Consider the following 22724-nt stretch of genomic DNA (forward strand, 5'->3'; position numbering starts at 1 on the left):
TACTTCGAGGACTGTTAAAATATTAAAATCATAAAAAATAAAATTTTTAATAATTTGCCATACAATTTGGATTATATCCCGAATTTCAAAAAATCTAAATTATTTGATATCATCAGAACATTCGTAGTGTCTGATGTGCTCACAGATTACACACAAAACTGTGCAAACGTTGCTTTCCGATCTTTTAATATTTGCTCTATTCATTGTAGGTTGATCAAGATGTTAGGCGTTGATAAGTCTCCAGATGAGATCATCTTCAAGACGGTATGCCCAATATTCTTACTACTTGGGAGAAAACCACAAACCAATTGATACAATCGTGTAAATATTGAAGCCCTGATATATCATAAGGAGGAGATGAGTCGATAAAATAACTAGCTAAACGACGACATCAGCGACGACTTAGTAAACAAGTAGACTTATTCCACCAGCCGTCTACACTGCGCATGTACTGTGTTATGCTTCGTAGTGACGACTGATTAATATACAGTTTAAATTGTAGCGGACCCATGCTTGCGACTTTGGTTAATGCGCCATAGCGCGACTGACTAGCGGCGCCCGTGTACCGCGCCGTGTGTACTGCACCGTTGTGACAAGATCACGCTCTGAAGTTCTAAAAACAACAAACTCGGTTTTGGACACAACTGCGCATTCTCAGTGAAAGTTTGCAACCTGCATAATATTCATGTGCAACCAGAATCTGGTTGCAAAAGTGCGCCACTTTTTTTCCATGTAGTTTTCTCAGTCGTCAATCCAGAAGATTGACGAATGAGGGCAGCAGTCTAGTAAACAAGATAATACGACGAGTTAACACCAGTCCGACGTTTTTGGTGTAGCCTAAAGTTTGTTTGGCTTATAATTGGCGAAAGAATTTTAACACCGTGTATTGATGTAGAATGGCGTGCACGCAGTTGGGTGCAGCACTTACGCAAGTTGTGCGTTGCGTATTACATGACTGGCGCACACTTATGTGAATTTACGCGAGCATTAGTTGGGACTTATTTGACGCGTGCAATAACAAGAAACGAACACCTTTCATACCGAACAAGCTTTCGTTGTGTTATTTATGTACTTATTAATGTTGCTTTAAAGAATATGCACACCGTTAAAACACTTGTTGTTTTTTCCCTGTTTTTCCGTTTTTATTCACCTGTACTTGGGCCTGGTGGATCCACCAGACCCGATGATTACGGTAACCAAGATAGATACAAAGATGCAATCAGAATTATGGCAATGATATTTAAATAATACTGCCCCACCACGACAACACGATCCAACCGATACCTCTGTTAAGAAAGAGCCCAGGGCCACTTACATAAATGGTCTGTACGCATGTGACCAAAAATCAAGGGGTGTTTTTTCAGGCAAGGCAAGTTACGCGCGTGACGCATTTTGTGTCTAAAAAATACTAAAAAAAAAAAAAAAGGGTAGTTTTCTTAATTTGAAAAACTTGTTTAGGGTATCTTTTAAATTTTTTGGTAAATTACGAGTCCAAAAAAGGGTACATTTGTTGCAATTTAACCAGGCAAAATCTCTTTAGGGGGTAAATTCTATATTAAATTACCTTATTAAGGGGCTAAATTTGCTGGTAGGGTAAAACTCGTTTAGGGGGTGTTTGAAAAAAAAATTGGTCACGCATGCGTACACTGTGATATTTAACCCCCCCCCCAAAAAAAAAGAGCAAATGCTGCTCACTACCAAAGGTGATGAAAAGGGCATGCAAAGAAAGAAGTGGTAGTCCAGCAAAAGCAAGAAAAAAACACCACAAAGGCAACTGTTGGCTCCCACTGCCATGGGTGGGCAGAATAAGCACCATAGTATACTAATAGGAAACAATTATGTTGGTTACAAGTGCATCAATATTAAGACCAGGGATTTTCTACACATAAACTAAAAAATCCCACCCAAACACCCACTCAACACAAACACCCACCCATCCCCCAAACACATATACATGTAGGACAAGTAACAAAACAAAACACAGATAACTTTCCCATATCACTTTACCAATAACATGGTCCACCATTGAATGAATAGACAAAACAAGAGGCAAGAAAGAAAAAGTAATAAATAAAAAAGGGCTAAAAATATATATGGTCAATTCCAGCCAAAGCGGGCCAAAATTCTCTCTGGGGGCCATTTTGAAAATGTTTTCCTTTTTAATTCTAGTCTTATCAAATGAGACGATCATGTCTAGTGAATCATCAGGTGGAAGTGCCATCGGATTGAAAAATAACTTTTCTTGCTAGACCAAATAAAGTGTTAAATGCGCATATGCATGTTACCCACGAATTCAAGCATTTTTCACCTGTTGTACGCCATAAAATTTCACTTTCTTTTATATCTTTCAATATTTTATGTGTGACTCATATACACTAGAAATCGGTGAAGACTTTGAACGTAAAATTGAATTTTATTACATATATCTACAAAGAAATATTTTGGTTATTACAAATTTTAAGAAAGAACCAGGTGTACAGTTAAGATTGTGTCAATTCTTCGAACTCTTTCCAAAGTGGCTGTCATTTAACATTACTGTATTATTTCGAAAGATTAGAATAAATGCTTCATATAAATATAAAGTTAGATTTTGTATCTCGTCGCAGGATGAGGATCTCGGATGGATTCGTGGGTAACAGCGTCTGGAAAATAGCAATTCCTATTAATTGTTTTAAATAAAAATAAAAAATACTTTTCCCTATGCCAATTATTCAGGCTGCAATGGCACTAAAATGAATTTTAATCAAAATACAGACTACATGGAATATTTAGAATGGATCATTATGGCATTTTGGGTATAAACATTTTGAGAATAATGATGTTGCCAAATTCAAATAGACAGAGCAAACAGTTTTATATTATTATTTTAGTAAAATCATTCCATATTTTCATGCAGCAATATTCTATTAACTCGTGTTTGACAGTTCCTATGAACTAAAACACTATCAATACATTGTTAACTATAATTTAAGTAGGGATTCGTGGGTAACCAAAATGTTCGTGGGTAACACATATTTGGACGTATGTATTGGTAATTTTTTCACATTCAAAACAGACCAACAGACGGCCTGAAGATGCACCTAGGACATGTAGGATAAACCGTGAGTCCAATTGAATAGTTTTAACGAATCTAATTTTATATTTGATTATACCTGGATGAATGACAACCTTCACAAAATGTACACATTCAAGTAAAACGTTCAATACACTGAAAACATAAACTAGTCATGCAGCTTTTTGACTAGCTTTAAACTAGGCAGGCTGGTTAGTCAAGCCGGCTTGACTGGCTTTAGGTTAGTCAAGCCCGTAATTCAAACTCTAATATCCAACTTGACTAACCTAAAGCTATAGTCAAGCCTATATACTTGATCAACGATATTGTTGTGCCCGACTAGCCTACGATATCGAATGGACAAGCTAGTCAAGACGGCTTGACTAGCTTTAGGTTAGTCAAGACGGGCTTGGCTTGACTAGCTTTAGGTTAGTCAAGCTGCTTTAACTAGCTTTAGGTTAGTCAAGCCGGCTTGACTAGCTTAAGGTTAATCAAGCCGGCATGACTAGCTTTAGGTTAGTCAAGACAATGACTTTTGGAACTTTCATTTCGCAATACTAAATTGCGCAACCGCTTTGAACATGCATTTTCAGCAAATTGCTATGAAATGACTGCCCCATTATACGTAGTTGTCTAGTAATAATATTATCGGAATGGAAAGTTTAGGATTGACAACCTGGCACTAGCATCATTATTAACAACATTACTGTTTACAATTGTAAAAGCTTTCTGGTGTTTTTTAATACATTTTTTAATGTATATTGTGATATCTTGGATATTCACATGCGATTCTGGAGTTTAAAATCTAAGGTAAGCATACTAAACATGATAAGTACTGATAATAAGATTCACTATTTGTAATTGCCTCTGTGGTCTAGTGGTGAGTGTAGAAGGTTTACAATGTCCAGGTCCGAGTTCAATTCCCAAAGAAGGTAAGTGGTCAGAAATTTGTTGTCATCATCAGTGGCGTAGCGTGGGTCATCATATTGGGGGGGGGGGGGGGCACCGACCATGATTGGGGGCACCGGGTCTGATTGGGGGCACAAGCCGTTTTTCGGCCATTTTCCTATGGGATTTTTTAAAATTTGAGATCGATTGGGGGGCACGTGCCCACCCCCGTGCCCCTATGACGATACGCCACTGGTCATCATGATTAAAAAAATGATTCTTCAAGTAATATATCAGTTTCAAAATGCAAAACTATGAGAATAAATCCCACCTAGTCCGACGTGTAGGACCTTTTTTTCTTATTTCCCAGACAATATTCACCTCAGACTATGACCACCATCTCATATCTATGGCGCAAGAAAGACGAATCGCGATAGTTCAGTGACCACGCCGCCCGAACTTTTTTCGGGCGGCGTGGTCACTGGACTTTCGCGGTCAATCTTTCTTGATCAATCAGAGCCTGAGCAGTGATATAGTTGGTAACTGAGAAAAAAACCAGGTCCTATTCGTCGGACTAATCCCACCAGACAAGATAAACTTCCACATTTGTCTCTTTTTTCACTATATTTACCAGTAACATAGTTTGCAGCACGCTAGTCAAGCAATCTAGTCAAGCAACTGCCTGACTAGTTTTGAACTGCTTGACTAACGTTAGATTAGTCAAAATGGGCACCATCTGGACTAACTTTACGTTAGTCATGTTAGCCGTCAATGAATAAAAACCATAAAAACGTTTAAACAACCACATTTAAACAACATTTATTAAACAACATGTGTTCATTTATTTAAACAATTTAGTGTTTAAAAACTAAACAACTGTGGTGCCCACACATAAAATGAATATGCTTATGGGTATGTTTATCACAGAATAATTGGAAATATACCACATTAACTATAGTTTATATAGCAATGCTATCTTGAAAGAAAAACCCATGTCTTTACTTGAGATCATTTGAAGTAACCGCTCGCGCTCTTGTCCTTTCTAGGTGGGCGTAGAGTGGTGTATCTGATATTTGATATTGAGACGATAGATCTTTGAATAACGAGGTAGAAAATGATGAATATCTCCCGTTATTTTTGGTTTCTATAAAAAATTGTAGGGCTTATGTAATATATCGTCGGCCGTATCACATACTGACGTATTTGCAAAATACGCATTTCGAGAAAATCGAACTTGAAAATCTAGCGATTTTCATTTGCTGCATAATCTTGATTAAAATATTATTGTCGATTAAAACCAGGTTAACAGTAATGCAAATATACCATATTTTCAATATAATTCACTTATCACTACCAGAGCATAACGTATTCTGCAAAAAATCAATTTTAAATAAAATACGTCACTATGTGAAAAGGACTCATGTCAATTTCGCCGTTCAAATGACAAATACGTCGCGTAAATACGCCAGTATGTGAAACAGTTGCGCAAATGCGCCAGTATGTGAAAAGGACAAAACAGCAATTTTGCCGTGCAATGACAGAATCGCGCAAATACGTAGCGCAAATACGTTAGTATGTGAAACGGCAAATTCTTCAGATTGCAGATACGATATACTAGGCTTGCGCAGTATAGGTGATCAGCAAACATGTCGTTATGTGATGCAGAGATTTCAAGGTTTTGTAAATACGACATAATTAAATTATTTAACATCTTACTAATTAAGCCACTTTGAGGCATGGCTTTGGTGAATATAATAGAGAAGAACATAACAAACTAATAACTTAATTTTCTCAAAAATGTTAAAAATGTCGAATACGTCAGTATGTGATACGGCCGACGATATGTGTTGAAAGAATATGATAATCTTAAGTGTGCGTATTGAAAACCAATTCGGATTTTACATGGGCAAAACAAAAAAACGAATACTTGAAACAGATGAGGGGCTGCAGCGCACGCGTAGTGGGGAAGAAACGTACCAGGTTCTGACCTCTACAGAGGGCGGTTACCAGGCTATTGTCAATAACCTTTAACAGTCAGAGGTCCCTCGGCAAATAGTCTCAAAACGATTAAAAAGGTTGGAATAAATTCGCCATGCGTGGCTGTTGAAGAACTAGTGCATTTGACCTAGCATCATGGGGATTTCTGCCATGAAGATGTATCGAGGCGATGACACTGTGACTCGCTATAAAAGCGAGACTCGACAAGCGTGTTCAGGGGTGAAAATGGGGACTCAAAATTGACAAATGGGGACTAAAATTTGACTTTGCCACCTCACACTTAAAAGCTAGCTAAGCTGCTCTGGGTAATAGACCTCTAATCTAAATGTGAGAACAATTTTTAATATTACATTAAAATGGTTCCATTTTTAATCATAATTTTACTTAAGATCATCTGCTGATAATTATAGTAGGCAAAGTATATCACAGGTGCATGCAGTTTTGTAATAAATACCACTTAGAGGTCAGATATTCGAGAGTTTTTAATTTCAAATTAAAATTTTTAATAATAATTTTCGTGGAACTTATCAACATGATATTATAAATATCGATGTCTTTTAATCAAATTATCATTGCTTTTTGGTAAAGTTGAAGAACAGACATATCTGCAAAATTATTGCGGTAAGTTAATTTATTTAAAAGACTACGCCCTTATTCCTGGTTAGATGATTGTTGAAGCCATTCCACTTCACAGTATCTTGCCCTGACTCAGGCTGATGACCGAATGTGTTTCCCTCTCATGGGTAGTCGCCAGACTGGCCTGTTGAGCACACACGTCGACAAAGTTGATCCCTGTGGTCTTGCCAGAACGCATTGTAGGAAGAATCACCCTTCTAACTGAGTTAGCCCTAACCCTAACCGAAACCCTAATCCTAATCCTAACCCTAACCTTTACCCTAATCCTAACCCTAACCCTATCCCTAACCCTAACCATAGTCCTAGCCCTAACTCTATCCCAGAGAACTGGCTTTTCTGAGTGGCGGGGTGTCTAAATAGAAGGAGTGATTCTGCAAAGGGTCCGTTAATCAGAAGGCCCGCTACTCAGAAAATATTTTCTGGCGGGTCTTCTGATTAACGGGTTTTCTGGTTAGCGGGTCATTATAAATGAAAACATGTCCGCTATTCATAATTCTGAATAGCGGACCTTCTGGGTGACGGGTTTTCTGAACAGCGTATCTTGCCCTGACTCACATACGTCGACAAAGTTGATCCATGTGGACTTGCCAGAACGCTTTGCAGGAAGAATCACCTTTCTGACTAGTGGGCTGTTTTAATCATTCGAAAGAACTGAGTTAGCTCTAACCCTAACCGAAACCCTAATCCTAACCCTAACCCTTACCCTAATCCTAAACCTAACACTAACCCTAACCCTAACCTTAGCCCTAAAAGCCCTAACTCTAACCCAGAGAACTGGCTTTTCTGAGTGGCGGGTTGTCTGAATAGAGGGTGTGATTCTGCAAAGGGTCCGTTAATCAGAAGGCCCGCTACTCAGAAAATATTTTCTGGCGGGCCTTCTGATTAACGGGTTTTCTGGTTAGCGGGTCATTATAAATGAAAACATGTCCGCTGTTTAGAATTCTGAATAGCGGACCTTCTGGGTGACGGGTTTTCTGTACAGTGGGCTTTCTGAGTAACGGGTCCTCTGAGTGACGATTGCCCCCCTCTACAGATGTGTGAGAGGATTAAACTGTACTGTTTTGTTATTTACCATTTTCTATGTAGATTGGCAAGCACACCATGGCGTCGTTATACACCGGACTCAAACACGCTAGCTTGTACAGCAAATATAGACCTAAACCTAGTGCCGCTGTTATTAATAAAATTCTGGAATTCCTGAAAGAAAAGGTAGATGTCTTAAAAACTTACTTATAATCTCTTCGCATACAAGATTGCACGCATTAGCAGGTAGACACGCTTCTATAATGACTCTTTCCGTATCTGACAACGTGGGTGATTTTTTAATTTTGTTTTATAAACGTATACTGGGAGACTTATCAAGGTCTCTCCATTATGTAGTTTTGTTTGGTTTTGTTTTCATGTTTTCAGAAGAAAGCCTCATTCCTCTCGGCTGTTGACGTCGGTTGTGGATCTGGACAAAGTACTCCTGTTCTCGGTGAATATTTTGAATCAGTTCTGGGCTGTGATATAAGTGAGGCACAAGTCAATGAAGCTAGAAAGGCAAATACAGCACCGAATATCAAATATTGGTATGGATAATGTTTTTAAATGCTTTACATTTACGACAAAATAAAACACCATAATAGTTTCACCAACTATACTTTATATCGCTAATGAGCTATGTCATGGGGTTATGACAGAACTATAAGCTCGTGATGAAAGAGCAAAAATTGCGTATGGCATGTAAAAATTCCCTGAGATGTTATAACATGTGGTGCTCCCTAGACCGCCATCTATCGACGTGATAAACATATTCTTACACTTTGAAAATGTTAATAATCTAAAAGGGGAAAGATATCTGTTGTGAGCTTAGCAGACAGATAATTTTGCATATCCGAACGTTTTTAATTGCTTAAAAATTGTGTATATCTGATATAAAAAGACGACTGACATTTTTTTACAAAATTAAGTTGCTTGACGGCTCTTATATCGTAAAAACGATGATGATAATAATCAGCAGCGTTCATTAAGCGCTTTTAACCCAAACAGTACAGCGCCTAAACTAACCATGAAAACACAATAATTCTTAAAACTACAAATTTCAGAAAGAAATACTGGCACGACCGATTAGACCAGGCCGCGGCGCCACAGCAGAATAAAATGAAAGCACACTATCCAATAAGCTTTTTTGAATTTTAAACCGACTTTTTATAATCCAATCCGATTAAACCCGAAGCATGAAATAATTTCCCCCAAACGTGCCCCTTCAGCACCGTGTATAGTGCGAAGATGCAATGTGTAAGTGACATCAAAGCTGTGATATACATGTATTGACATGGACATGGGCCGCCCAAGACTAAAGACACCAATCCGCCATTTAGAATAGCACGGCACTAAAATAAAGGTTATATTTACGATATTCCACATTGGCGATGAGGTTAAAACCGTTTTGCAACAGAATTTTTGTATCGGAAGGAAGCTTAAATGTTATACTATAACAAACACCAACAGGACTTTTGTGATCAAGGATACGACGAAATTCGATACATTACAATATTTTACTAGTATTGCTATTTTTTGTCACAAAGACAAAACCTACGTGTATTTTTGAGCAAGTTGATGCACAGGACGGAGACGATTGCAACTATATTTTATTGCAATAGACATAATTTGTTTTACATAATTTGTTTTGATCGCGACACTGGACGTGCTCGTACGTGATTGGTTGCTCAATGTCCTCGTGATATCATTTCTGATGATTACCAAATGGGGTTTAAATAGGTATATGGCAGGAATCCCGAACAGCTGCTAAGCTCACAATATGGGAGTCATTGTGCACTTTCTGTTAAAAGCATGATAGTTGCATATGTAGTACATGGTCCAATGTTATTTATAAGATGTGGAACCATTTTGAGGATTTGACCTTTAAAGGTCACAAAAGGTCATAAGGGGCACAAAATTGAAAAAAAAACCTCAAATTTTCTTGAAAGGTATACCAAATTACTCGTCTGATCACAAGGATTAAAATAATGAATTGTTCTGCTGTCTACGACCAATATCGTTTTTGAGATATCTAGTATAGCTACAATAACCTCATTTTTAGGCAAAATATCACAATTTTGGCTATACAGGGTACATATTTCAACCTACCCCGATATTGGCACAAATGCTGGCAAATTGCTCATATAAGAATCACGAAACAGTATGAAATTTGCCTTCTAAACCGTTTACTTGACTTGTTATGTGTAATGAAAGTCAAAAATCAACAGTGGCCTATGGCCACCCAATGGCCTTTGACATGAATCCACATCTTAAAATCATCAGGGCCTTTTAATACAAATGATTGTAATAAATGCCCCATCATTAGTACATTTGTCTCAATCAAATTCAAACTGACATTATGGCGCATATAAATACTAGTCATTATTTGATTATAATTTCTTTAAAATGGTCAACAAAATAATTTTTGATGGTCATACCAGGCGGGATACCCGTGTGTGATAAATGTTCGTCCCGTCACTCGGAGTAAGTTTTATCAAATCAAGTATTTTACATATTGAAATATCGTACATATTCATCACTTGAGGTTGCTGTACTGACTTTAAATACCACTTTAGCTGATGTTTGGTTATATACAGGTCATATGGTGGTATGTATTCAAAAGTCCAACAATTCTGAATTTACTTCATACATCACCTTAGGTGATATACATCACCTTAGGTGATTTAGTGAGAAGTAATTCATTGGTAGAGCACCAGCGCAGTCACCTTCGGAGCCTTATTTCATCCTTATATTCACTCCATTATAATGCCTCTTTGAAGATGTCTTGGGAAGTATTTCTTGAGCTGCATATCTCCTTGTCTTGGGTAGGCATCAAACAATTCTCTAAGGTCTCTGGACTTAGGACCAGACTCTGGTGGGTTAAACTGGTTTTAAGGGCCCAACCGTCCCACTTTCCTCAGAACATATGCCAGTGCTGACATGAACTCCATCAGCCGAAATGATCCCGAGCACCTGCGTACACACCAGCTCAAGTGCGGCGAGCTCAAAAGGACATCCTCAGACGTTGTGTCCACGAAGCAGGAATCTCTGAGGTCTCTGGACTTAGGACCAGACTCTGGTCTTCAAATTTCAATTGGGAAGTAGTGCGTACACCATCCCTTATTTTCGCAGTCGGCTACAAGATCTTGGTATTTGCTTTTCTTTTTTGCATTAGCATTTGACAGGGTTTTTTTTTTCATTGGGACTGTAAGCTCAATGATGATAACTGTTTGGTCCTTTCAGAATAGTTTGTAATATCAGGACGTTTTGCGGCCTCTGTGATTATGGGATGAAATACTACTTGCTTATGTAACCTCAAGTAGTACATGTGTACGATATTTATACGTCATTATACACGACATCTACACGTCTAACGCAACATGAAACTTAGCAAGCCGTACTTGTACACGAAAGTCAGTTGTCTTTTGGCGAAGTAATACGGTATGCGTCCACTTTAAATGCCACCACTTTAATTGTATCCTTATATTCTGTATTCACAGTGTTGCAGATGCCGAACATATCCCCGTAGCAGACAATTCGGTGGACCTTGTCACCTGTTCTATGGCGGTTCATTGGTTCGATTTCCCAGCATTCTGCAAGGAAGTGGATCGTGTCCTAAAACCATCCGGTTGTTTGGCAGTCTATGCTCGCAATCATGGAATCTTCCTCCATGACGATGACAAAATAGCTAAGAAGCTCAATGAAACATTCTCATCTGTAAGTCTTCTTTAACTGTTTGCAAATATTTCTTTTGTCGCCTGTACTGCATATTTAAGATATTTAAGGAATACGATTGAGCTAGAGAATTCATAATTTGGGACACATCAAAACACAGCAGAAATCTGCAAAACTGAACGTTCAGATTTGTTAACCATGTTATTATAGAGCTGTCTTGTGCTTCATGGTGACCCCTCACCCCTGACCCCTCACCCGGTTGATGTCGGACGTAAAATAAAATTTTTGTTTAGTGTGATAAAAAAAATAGCTTACACTAAGAGTGAAAAAGAGATAATTTCACTATTATTGCCGGTAGTTATCACCCCGAAGCAGTGAAATGCAAAAGTGTAAATTGAGTGGGAAACTATTGAAAGTCACTATAAAAAGAATGATGATCACTCTCAAAAGGAAAACATTCATCAACTCTCAAAAGGAGTTAATATGGAGTGCAATTCACACCCAAAAGGTGAAATTTCACTCCTTTGGAGTAATCGCTGTAGACAATCCATAAAAGAATGGAATTGTACTCTTTTGCGTTTAGGGTCGAAAATACCCTGTTCTACGGGCGGGCGGACCTTTCAAGTATAGGGTCGGTTGATCGGCCCTTCATTTGCACAGGATCTAGGAGAATTTTTCCACAATTTTATAAAAATCTTGGTCAGTCGGGCCCGTAGAACGGGGTATTTTTTCGTCGCTTTAGAGAAGAGAAATCTAGATGTGAATATCATGTCTAACGACCGGAATGTCGAACAATCGGGAAATTTCATAGATTTGTTTATCTGATCGAGGAATGATTATGAATGCTTGGTCAATTGCTCATTTAATTATACCTTTTATACCGTTTATGATTTTTACAACTTTCAGTTTTATTGTAAAACACTGAATAGCACATTTTCTATGGAAATACTGCGTGGAATATACCAACAAGAACTTGTAATACCATATCCGGAGTTTGAAAGGTATGTCTGATAATTCAAAATTACATTCAACAGATTTTTACCATTCTATAAATTACGCCATATAGGTCGAATGTTGTGTTTGAACTGTGAACGATTTACACGGTATACATCGTGTAATTCTTATCTCTAATATGGTTCCATTTCATTTGTATTTTCTTTGAAGGAATAAGTTTCAAGTTTTAGGTCGTCTGAAGGGCGACATTATGGCGGTATTATTTGAGTGTGGGTATTTGGGGTGGGAAGCGTGGAATGGGGGTGGGTGGGGTGGGTGTGTGTGTGTGTGTGAAAAAGTAAACTTTTTGGTTTTTTGCAACACGACACTTGATACAAATGGTATGGCAAACTTGCTAGAAAAAGAGTGTTCAAACCCGTGGATGAAGTTCTAGTACTCTGTCCAATTCCAGGACACCCATTTCAAGCCAGATATCACGGCCCGTGTGAGGTAGAGTCAATAGCGGGTGAGGTAGATGATACTATCTACACTCTTGGTAGACATAAGAGCAGACAGCTATGACACATAAATATGCTCAAAAGATATCATGAAAGAAGTAATAGTGGCATTTCAAAACAGCAAACAATGCGAATGACAAACATGCCGATGTAGACAAACTCGCCGATGTAGACATAAGTAAAGATGACATTTCTGATGTCGCAAATGACCAGGAAAATGAGGCCGATGTGCTTAATAACTATTCTTTCATCTTTGTCAAATTGCATATTTGTTTCACAAATATATTATTTCCTGATAGGCCATATATATAGAACAAACGCTGCATTTCATGATGTAGATATTGGTGATTTAAAACCAATCAAGGAGCATCATGGAACATCTCGAGATCAATTAAATGCTAGACAATGATAATGATATCATAGAACCAAGTAGTAGTGATGGAGTTCACAATGTATCCTTGTTCCCAAACCTGATGGTTCGTACAGATTAGTCGCATACATGAAAGCTGCATTAATGTTCATACGAAGACAGACTCGTACCCTATTCGAAGAATTGATGATTGCATAGACAAAAATTAGGAATGCAAAATTTAATCTTTTGAAAGGGTACTGGCAAGTTCTACTTTACCAAAGAGATTACAAAATTTCACACCTACAAACAAGAAGACACTCAAGAGATTTCTAGGTACGGTTGCCTATTGCAGAAAGCATACCTAGAAATCACAAGGTTTTGAATTAAATCAATTACTGGAACTTACATTTTTTGCAACTTGCTACGTTGCGTCTGAAACCATCAGATTTCATCAGGCAACTGACCCGCTGGGCTGGCCATGTGACACTTTGAGACGGCTAGGGATCGTCTTGATGGCCCGGTCCCATGCGTGAGATAAGTTGTGTCTCAGTCCCCCTTTCTTGTTAAGTGACACCTGCTCTACTCTCTCCCAGATGGCTTCCTTGATGCCTCTCCTATGCCACTGTTCCTCCTTTATACTGCGTCATCGGGTCAGTTTCTTGATGAAGTCTGATGGTTTCAGACGCAACGTAGCAAGTTGCAAAAAATGTAAGTTCCAGTATTTGATTTAATTCAAAACCTTGTGATTTTAACGACTGGATGACTGAGAATATTCACTATTTTATTTCATACCTAGAAATCTCATGAGTTATTCACAGATCACAATCCCCTCATCTTCATCAGCATGAATGGTCAGAATATAGCAAGAAAAGATTAGGAATAGCAAGAAATGCTCAGAAACAACAAGCCAGGACGAGGTATAGCCCCGGATCATGGCAAATTGCATTTGTCGATAGAAAGAAAGATAAAAAAATAAAGGCACACGGAAATACACGAAGATTGATCATGCGGTATTAATTGGTGGTTATCGTCGAGTGTTAGGAACGACAGAAATAAATATTGTGCATCGTTAATCGGTATTTTTACGGGTTTCGTTTCAGGCATGTACTGTACGAGCACAAAGACGTTCCTCTGTTGGAGCTACTTGGTTTGATAGAAACCTTCTCTGGTTATCAGAAATATCACAAAGAGCATCCAAATGACGACATTCTAAAACCATTTCAAAATGAGTAAGTATCCGCCACACAAACAAAGCAAAACATGATAAAATCAAAGAAAACGAAAATTCTAAATCTACATCTGCATACCGAACAATCAATACAAGGCAAAACCATCAAAACAAAACAAAACTTAGCACCGAGTTTGCATGTACGCTAAAAAAAAGTCGAAATAATTTGATATAAGAAGTCCCAGGTCCCACAAAAATGTGCAAACGTTGCTATATGATCCCATAATATTGCGCGTTTTTGCTCTATTAATTGTAGAATGATCCAGATGTTAGGCGTTGATAAGTCTCCAGATGAGATCATCTTCAACACGGAGTGCCCAATATTCTTACTACTTGGGAGGAAACCCTAAACCAATTGATACAATCGTGTAATTAATGAAGAGTTGGTGAAATAACTAGTTAAATGACGACAATAACGACGACATAACAAACAAGGGTAACTACCCAGCAAACACAAAATGTTTTCGACATCATTCGCAAAAGGTTATAAAAGGTTGTCAGAAAACGTTTAAATGTCGGGTTATATAAAGGGTATATTAAGAGTATTCAACGTTTTCTTTACCTTAAAAACATTTTTGATAATCTACTGCTCAGCAAACAAAAAATGTTTTACAGAAAACTTTAAATGTCGGGTTATATAAAGGGTATAAAAACGTTTTAATAACATTCCAAAAACATTCTTGAAAACTTGATACAAAACATTCTAAACAGAATGTTATTTTAGTTGAAAAAAATATTTTGCGAAAAATGTTTGCCCAAAATATTTGCAATAACGTTTTAAAAACGTTTTTATGACCTTTATATAACCCGACATTTAAATGTTATTAAAAGGTTTTGAAAAGAATGTTTTAAGAACATTTCTGTGTTTGCTGGGTTCAAATATTTTAACATAATGTTATTTAAGTATTGACAAAATATTTGGCAAAAATGTTTGCAAAAATGGTTTAAAATAACATTTTTTGAAAACATTTAAAAAATATTATTGTAGTGTGTTTTCATACAAAACGTTTTAAAACGTTACTATGACATATATATAACCCGACATTTTAATGTTATTAAAACGTTTTACCTAAACCAAAAGCCAAAATATAACTTATTTAAAACGTTTTTAAAACGTTTTTGTGTTTGCTGGGTAATGCGACGACTTCAGAGATGACGACAATATCCGGCAAGCTGTGCAACGATTATGATACAGTCATGGACAAAAAGTTTCGACTACTTTCTTTCTTTTTGAATACGCTGTTGGTTTTGTATGTGTGTGGGGCATACACTCCTTTATCAATATACATTTTACTCTGATTTAAGTATCCTGAGAACTGCACACAAGGGATAAGTTTGAAAGCATACGTATCTAGAAAACTGGGTGAGACGGCATAAAAAAGGGTGGGAGGGGGAGGGGTCCTGCATTTAGATGTGCTAAGATATTGTTCAAATAAAGACGTCATTGTCCGACCTTTTGAAACCTGACCTTTGTGCATGTATTATTTGATATTTGACATATTTAATCTTAAAAATTTGATATTTGACATATTTAAGGGTAGACGAGGTATTGTTGGTCGAAGCAACCTAAAAATCGATGTTCATTATGTAGATCAATATATTATTGAAAATTAACACCTTGATGTTTTGCAAAAGTTCATTCTACAAATCGTATACTTTGCAAACTTGCTTAATGTATTGTTGTTAATGAGTTATGTACGTTTTACAAAAGTGTTGTTGTTTCAGCCCTCTTTACAACGTAACTCAAGAACCGCAGCACCTATAAAAGTATATTTGTGATATTTTAATTCTTCTACACACTCGCTATGAATTGAGCAAAGCAGTTTTTGCCCAAGCTCACTACCATTCGTAAGATGCTGTGAACTACCAAATCACAACAGTTTAAAATAACTAATAACCTTAATCTTAAAACTTCGGAATTAATGGATTTTATTGTAGTAAATTCACTAATGAGTGCTCATACAGAATATATAGACATAAATAACACATAATTACCACAAAATATCAAAACAGCAGTATAAAAGACGAAGCTCTATCAATATATGTTATATATAAAGTCGTGTTCTTACTATCGGACATAAGTTACTTATTACCGATAATAAGTCCCTATTACCGGTAATAAGTCACTTATTACTGGTAATAAGTCACTTTTGTCCGACCGTGTGAACACGACTTAAGAACGGCGTCCATTTGTAGTTATGAAGTCTTATTATAGCTTGTGGAACCACCAGGATACATGTGTAATGGGATATTGAAATGTATCTCTTTAATGCATAAAATAAAACCACTGTCTACCAATTATTAGAAACACCCCAATTATACTGCCCCCAATTATACTGCCCCCAATTATGCAAATTAGGCCTTATCAAAACCCAGTTGCACACCCAGAAAGATTCATACTGTGTGGACTCTATGTGAGAGAAAAGTTACTTAATTACTAGATTTGATACTGTGTGGACTCTATGTGAGGGAAAAGTTACTTAATTTACTAGATTTATACTGTGTGGGAGCTCTGTGTGGGCAGAAAGTTTACCAAGCTAGAACTGTGTGAGGAGCTGTGTGCTGGAAAGATTTTATATTTTGTGCCTGGGACAATACTGGTAAGTTAAATTCTGTATTATAATATTATAGATCTCCAAAATTAGGCCATGTTATAAAACCTTTGCCTAAAAGCATGAGTGCAGTAGTTTCAGTGTATGGTCTTAGTGCACAATTTCATTGCCATTGAGATGATGATTTTAAAACTTCCAAAATTTCTTCTTTTCATTTTGTCATTAGAATTCATGGCTACCATGCCAATCTATGATAGTTTCAGAGAAGTTTGGTGCAATTCCAGCACCTATACGAATTAATTTGGCTGAAATCAAGCGTGTTTAAGTTATACTTTTTCTTGTATTTTGCTGTGTGATGAAAGTTTTGCTGTGACGCAACAGATCTGTGTGTGTTGACATAAGCCATGAGTCATGCATGTCAATTCCTTTGTTCTTTTCAACCTAATTACCAAAAGCATACATTGTATTGTTTGCACAGCTGGAGTTCTGTTTATCTAAAATGTGTTTTTATAAAAACAACTTGTGGATTTTTTTTGATGATGAAATGAAATATTTGTTAACTTTTCGGTCTTTGTGATTTTTACTTAGTTGATTTCATCTCATGTTTAGATTAAAATATTGTGCCTTAGTCAAATGAAACTTACATGTACCAGGCTTTGGTGTTTTATAAGGCAAAGTGGTTCATGAGATTTTATTCTTCAGGTCTAGTATCTTAGTATGAATGGAGTTCAATTATAAATTTGTTCAGGATATTTAGCATTGGTTATGCATGGGAGGAATGAATGATTTTTGCTGTTAAATTAATAGGAGGTGATCATGTGAAATTGGGCTGTCTTTCATTGGATTTGTTTCTTCATTAATATTTTTTGGGATCATTGGGAACTCTGCTCATGCTAAGATATTTTGTAAACAATGTTTTATCATATTTAAATGTCTAAAAAACTTGTGTGTTCATGCAACTTTTGTGATTCACAAACACACTTTTAGAGGCTTTGCATTTGTATTCATGGGACATTTTTTAAACTCAGGTTTTGCAAGGTCTATCAGAGTTGTTAATAGTACATAGTTTATATTTATTTTCATATTTGATATTTTTTTTTGTACTCATACATGAGGCATTCCATTTGATAGACAAAAGCAGTATTATTTTTTGTCAATTTATTTGAACCAAAGTGAAATCTTGGTCAAGTTTGGATAGGATCTTTTGACATCATAAATTGCTTGATTTATGACAAAAACTTCACTCAGTATTATTGATCGTGTTGACCAAGCAGATATTCTTGCAGCTCAGAAACGTGTGCTTTCACATGCCAAATTGTGCCTTTTTTTTAGAAACTATTTTTTTGTATTCTGGACATATCTTTTATACTTTTATGTTACAACAAACTGCCTCAGTATTCATTCCTGCCAAAGATTAGTGTGTTTATTCAAAACACTCAGTACTTTCCGCCTAGTATATAGGACTTGTGTTTATTTATTATGGATGATTGGTATTGGTAAGTGAATGTTATTATGTGTTTTTTATGTGTTTTCTTGTACATGCTTAAAACATGATACTGAGACTTCTATTTTTTTAAGTGGCAATGCTCTTCTTCCATGGTCAGTGTTAATAATGATAAAAGCTGTGTGATTGGTAACGATTTCTTGCTGTGTGATGCGTTACCTAACAATTGGAAGAAAACTTGTCAGGTGATCTGTGTGATGGGCCTGAACTTGATAATAATCGTAATAGAAAAAACTGTGTGTGATGATTAATTGATACTGATGAGAGTATATATTGGAAGAAAACTTGTCAGGTGATCTAGCTGTGTGCAGGCCTGAGCTTGATAATATTAAATGATTATAGAAAACTGTGTGAGTATTAATTGGTGATGACGACTGACGAGTATATATCATGGGTTGATATAAGCGACGGGATCTGTGTGTGTTGATTTATTAACCTATGTGGTTAATTTGAAAGAATGATGATCCCTGGATGTGAACATAGGCCTATTATGAATTCAATATCAAAACTGTGCAAGAGAGCGGAGTTTGTGTTTGTCACAATAAACTCAAAAGGATGTTGAATTAGTATAGGCCTGAAAAATTGCCATGTATTGTTGTGCAGCTAATACAGAAGTCTCAGTTAGTCATGTTTATTTAAAATTTATCATGTTTTGTCATTTTTACAAGGTACTATTTATATTTTTTTTCTGTGTTTTATTTCCACAGAGGTTTCGGTATTTTTCGGAATTATTGGATTGATCGTTATTTATTGGCATTCTCGGGGTATTCTGTAGGCACACAGTCTAGTATTATATTGCGATATATTATTGATTGTGAAGAGTTTGTTGTGAGGAAGAAAAGGAGTAAATAAAGCTACCAATTGAAATAGAAAAAAATACATGTGTGAAACGTGTTGTTATCTCTATAAGGTTTGTGTCAAAGTCCACACGGTGTGTTCTGCCACACCAACGAACCCGGGGTGGTGATAAAACTAAACCAGTAGCCCTACCAGTCTTCGGTCCCGCCACAAATGGTGGCAGCGGTGGGATCGTGTTAAATTTGTAGACACAACCTTAGAGATAAAGATCAAGTAACTGTGTGTAAATTCCATGATGAGAAAAACTGTGTGTTATCTGCGTGTAAACTCAATGGATGAGAGAAAATAATTGCTTTGTGCATGCATTTGTGTGTAAACTCAGTGGATGAGAGAAAATAATTGCTTTGTGCATGCATCTGTGTGTAAACTCAGTAGATGAGAGAAAATAGTTGCTTTGTGCATGCATCTGTGTGTAAACTCAGTGGAGGAGAGAAAATAATTGCTGTGTGCATATGTCTGTGTGGAAACTAAGTGAACAGAGCTAGAGTACTGGTCAAACCAAATGTTGTTTTAAATATAGAAGATATTTAAAACAAGAGAATTAATTAACTTAGTGTACACAGGCGTGTGGTATTATACTTTGTGAGAACAAAAGAACCCCTGGTGTGACAGTCTGAAGTTTAATGGACTCTGTCAGCCATGAGTGCAGATAAAGAGAGTGAGACTGGAATAATGGAAAAGGAGGGTTCTGTGCATGATGAAATGGAGGTTAGAGGCGCAGAATTGGGTGCAGTGGATAGTAAGGCCTCTGAGACTTTTGTGCACAATGACTCTGAAGGAGTGAGTTCTAAAGAGAGTGATTTGGAGAATGAGAGATCAAAGGAGAGATTTAGTCGTTATAACCTGAGGTCTACTAGAAGTAGAGAAGAGACATATGTAAGAAAGTCTAAGGCAAATAGTGACAGTGATGAAGGAAGTGTGATAGATAGACAGAGACTTGAGTTGAGTGAAATAAAGAGATCAAGACAAAAGCTTGTGAGTGAGAGAGAGGTGTTGGGAAGACAAAATGATGAACTTGAGAAGGAGAAGAGAGACTTGAGAAGATTAAATGATGGGCTGGAAGAGGAAGCTATGAGACTTGCTAGGGAGGCTAGAGCTAAGTCATCAGAGATAAACGACCAAAATGCCTTGATACAAGAGTTGAGATCGATTATTAGAGAAATAGAGCAGGAAAAAGTACAGTTGTTGGGAAGAGTGAAAGGAATGAAGGCAGAATTGAAAGATGTCCAAACAGAGAAGCAAACCGTTGAATGGGAGTTAGAAGAATGTATTCATAATATCAAAAAGGCTCAACAAGAGCGAATAGAATTTGAAAGTAAGGAAGAGGAGCAGACAAAAGAATGGGAGAAGACAATGCAAAGAAAGGCAAAGTTGAGGTTTAGAGAGTTTCGTCAGAGAGAGGAACTTGCAAGGAAAGAGAGAATGAGGCAGTTTGAGAAAGAAGACAGTGATTTTGACTCGAATCTTGCATTGCTTGAGAAGCGGTTACAAGAAAAACGAGGAAGTACAATGAGTGAATCTTGCAGTGAAGCAAGTGAAAAGATCTGTGGTGGTCTAGAGAGATTAGAATCTCGAGTGAGTGAGGGAAAACTGTGTGAGCGAGATGTGCAGACCAAGACATCTGACAAATATACTACATGTAGTACGAGTGAAAGTGAGGTAGAGGGTAAAGGTGTCAGAAAGAAATTAGGTTCCCAAAAGAAGCAAAGAAAAGGGCGTAAGAAGCGGGAACTTCAAATGAAACAAGCTGACTGTACGAGTATGAGTGAAAGTGAAAGTGAAAAAGTGAGTAGGCCTACAAGTGCTCGAATGAGGCCTCAGAAATATGATGGCAAGGGTGTGTTGGCAGATTTTCTGTCCCAGTTTGAAGCATGCCGCGAGTACAATAGATGGTCTGATAAAGAGGCTGCATTTCAGTTGTTTTCGTGCTGTCAAGATGATGCACTGAACAGGTTAACGACTGACGATGTGACACCCCGTACTTGTACATATGTAGATCTTGTAGAGGTGCTAGAAAGAGAGTTTGGTCCGAGAGAGTGTAAGAGTAGTTACATAATGGAGTTAAATCAAGTGAAGCAAAAACCGGGGGAAAGTGCACGTGAGTTAGGCAATAGAATTAAGAAGTTGGCATCGTTAGCCTTTAGAGGTAAAGATACGAATAGCAAGGCAACAAGAGAAGAGATGAGCTTGAATAGCTTTACGTTAGCCTTACATAATAAAGATATCAGAGATGTTGTGTTTGGTGCGGAGTTTGCTAGCCTAAAACAGGCTATTGATAAGGCAGAGTTTTTAGAGTCATATCATAAGAGGGATGAAGAAATTGAACATGCGCCTGTGAGAAGACGTGAAAAACATGTGTCGTTTGTACGGAAATCTGGGGTAGAACATGTAGACGAAAAGCTGTGTGAAACTGAAGGTGAAGAGTTGGAAGAAAGAATTATACAGAAGTTGCTCAGTGATGTTAAGGTGCGCACGCTGATTGAGTCAGCTCGAGATGTGTATGAAATTCCAGCTGTAGCGAGTAGGCCTACAGGCTCTTATGTTAGGCCCTCACAGTTTCATGTAAATGAAAATAGAATACCTCAGACTGGGTCAGTGACATGCTATCACTGTGGCGAACCTGGGCATGTGAGACCAAATTGTCCTTTCAGATCAGGAGGTGGAAATGAAAATAGAAAACCTCAGACTGGGCAAGTGTTGTGTTATCAGTGTGGTGAACCTGGGCATGTGAGACCGAATTGTCCTTATAAATCAGGAAAAGACAGTAGGCCTAAGATGCTATGTATGAATTGTAATAGCCCCGGTCATGGATGGAGAGAATGTGGATATCCACCATTGTGTTTCGTATGCCATGAAGAGGGGCACCGTTCACGAAACTGTCCCAAGTCGGGAAACGAGGGGAGGCTAAACCACTGGTCCAAGGGGAGGCCCCAGACAATGAGAGAGGGCCAGAGACAGCCAATCAATCAGTATCAGGCACCACTGACACAGTAAATAGAGAATCGGAGAGTGTGAATAATGTAGAGGGTGAGGGCGACGAGTTTGTCAGATTAATTGGAGCTGAGTATTTTGATACAAAAGATGAGATTGAGGAGTATTCTGAAATTAATGAATTGTGGGTCTCGGCTAATGTGCAGGGTGAGAAAATAATGTTTTGTTTGGACAGTGGTGCGTCACGAGTGATTTTGAAATCTGAACAGTACTTGTGTATTCCTGAAAGTAGACGGCCCAAATTAATGTCAAGGAATGTTGTGTTAAAACAAGCTGATGGTAGTAAGGTACAAATTGATGGTGTGGCTAATATGAATATACAGGTGGGGAATTGTAGATTGCAAATTCCAGTATATGTAGCACCTGTGAGTGACAATTTGTTAGGCCTTAATTTCTTGCGTAAAGCTTGTGCACAAATTGATTTTGACAAACTCCAGTTAGTAATGGGAAAGGAGAGAATTGATTGTCGGACTCGTGATGACAGGCCGTTATATTCAAGAATAATGACGGATAGTG

The 22724-nt window shown here is 37.4% G+C and overlaps 1 protein-coding gene across 1 annotated transcript; it reads left to right on the top strand.

Moving 5' to 3' along the window:
• The first annotated feature begins 219 nt into the window (after positions 1–219).
• Positions 220–14653, top strand: LOC140163716 (putative methyltransferase DDB_G0268948). The gene is made up of 7 exons (XM_072187032.1): positions 220–264; positions 7661–7783; positions 7985–8145; positions 11098–11314; positions 12179–12273; positions 14176–14304; positions 14560–14653. Exons 1-7 carry the CDS (start codon positions 220–222, stop codon positions 14651–14653), a joined length of 864 nt encoding a protein of 287 aa, XP_072043133.1.
• Positions 14654–22724: the final 8071 nt, after the last annotated feature.

This window comes from Amphiura filiformis, chromosome 11 (genome assembly GCF_039555335.1).
Source record: "Amphiura filiformis chromosome 11, Afil_fr2py, whole genome shotgun sequence".
NCBI classification, from domain to species: Eukaryota; Metazoa; Echinodermata; class Ophiuroidea; order Amphilepidida; family Amphiuridae; genus Amphiura; species Amphiura filiformis.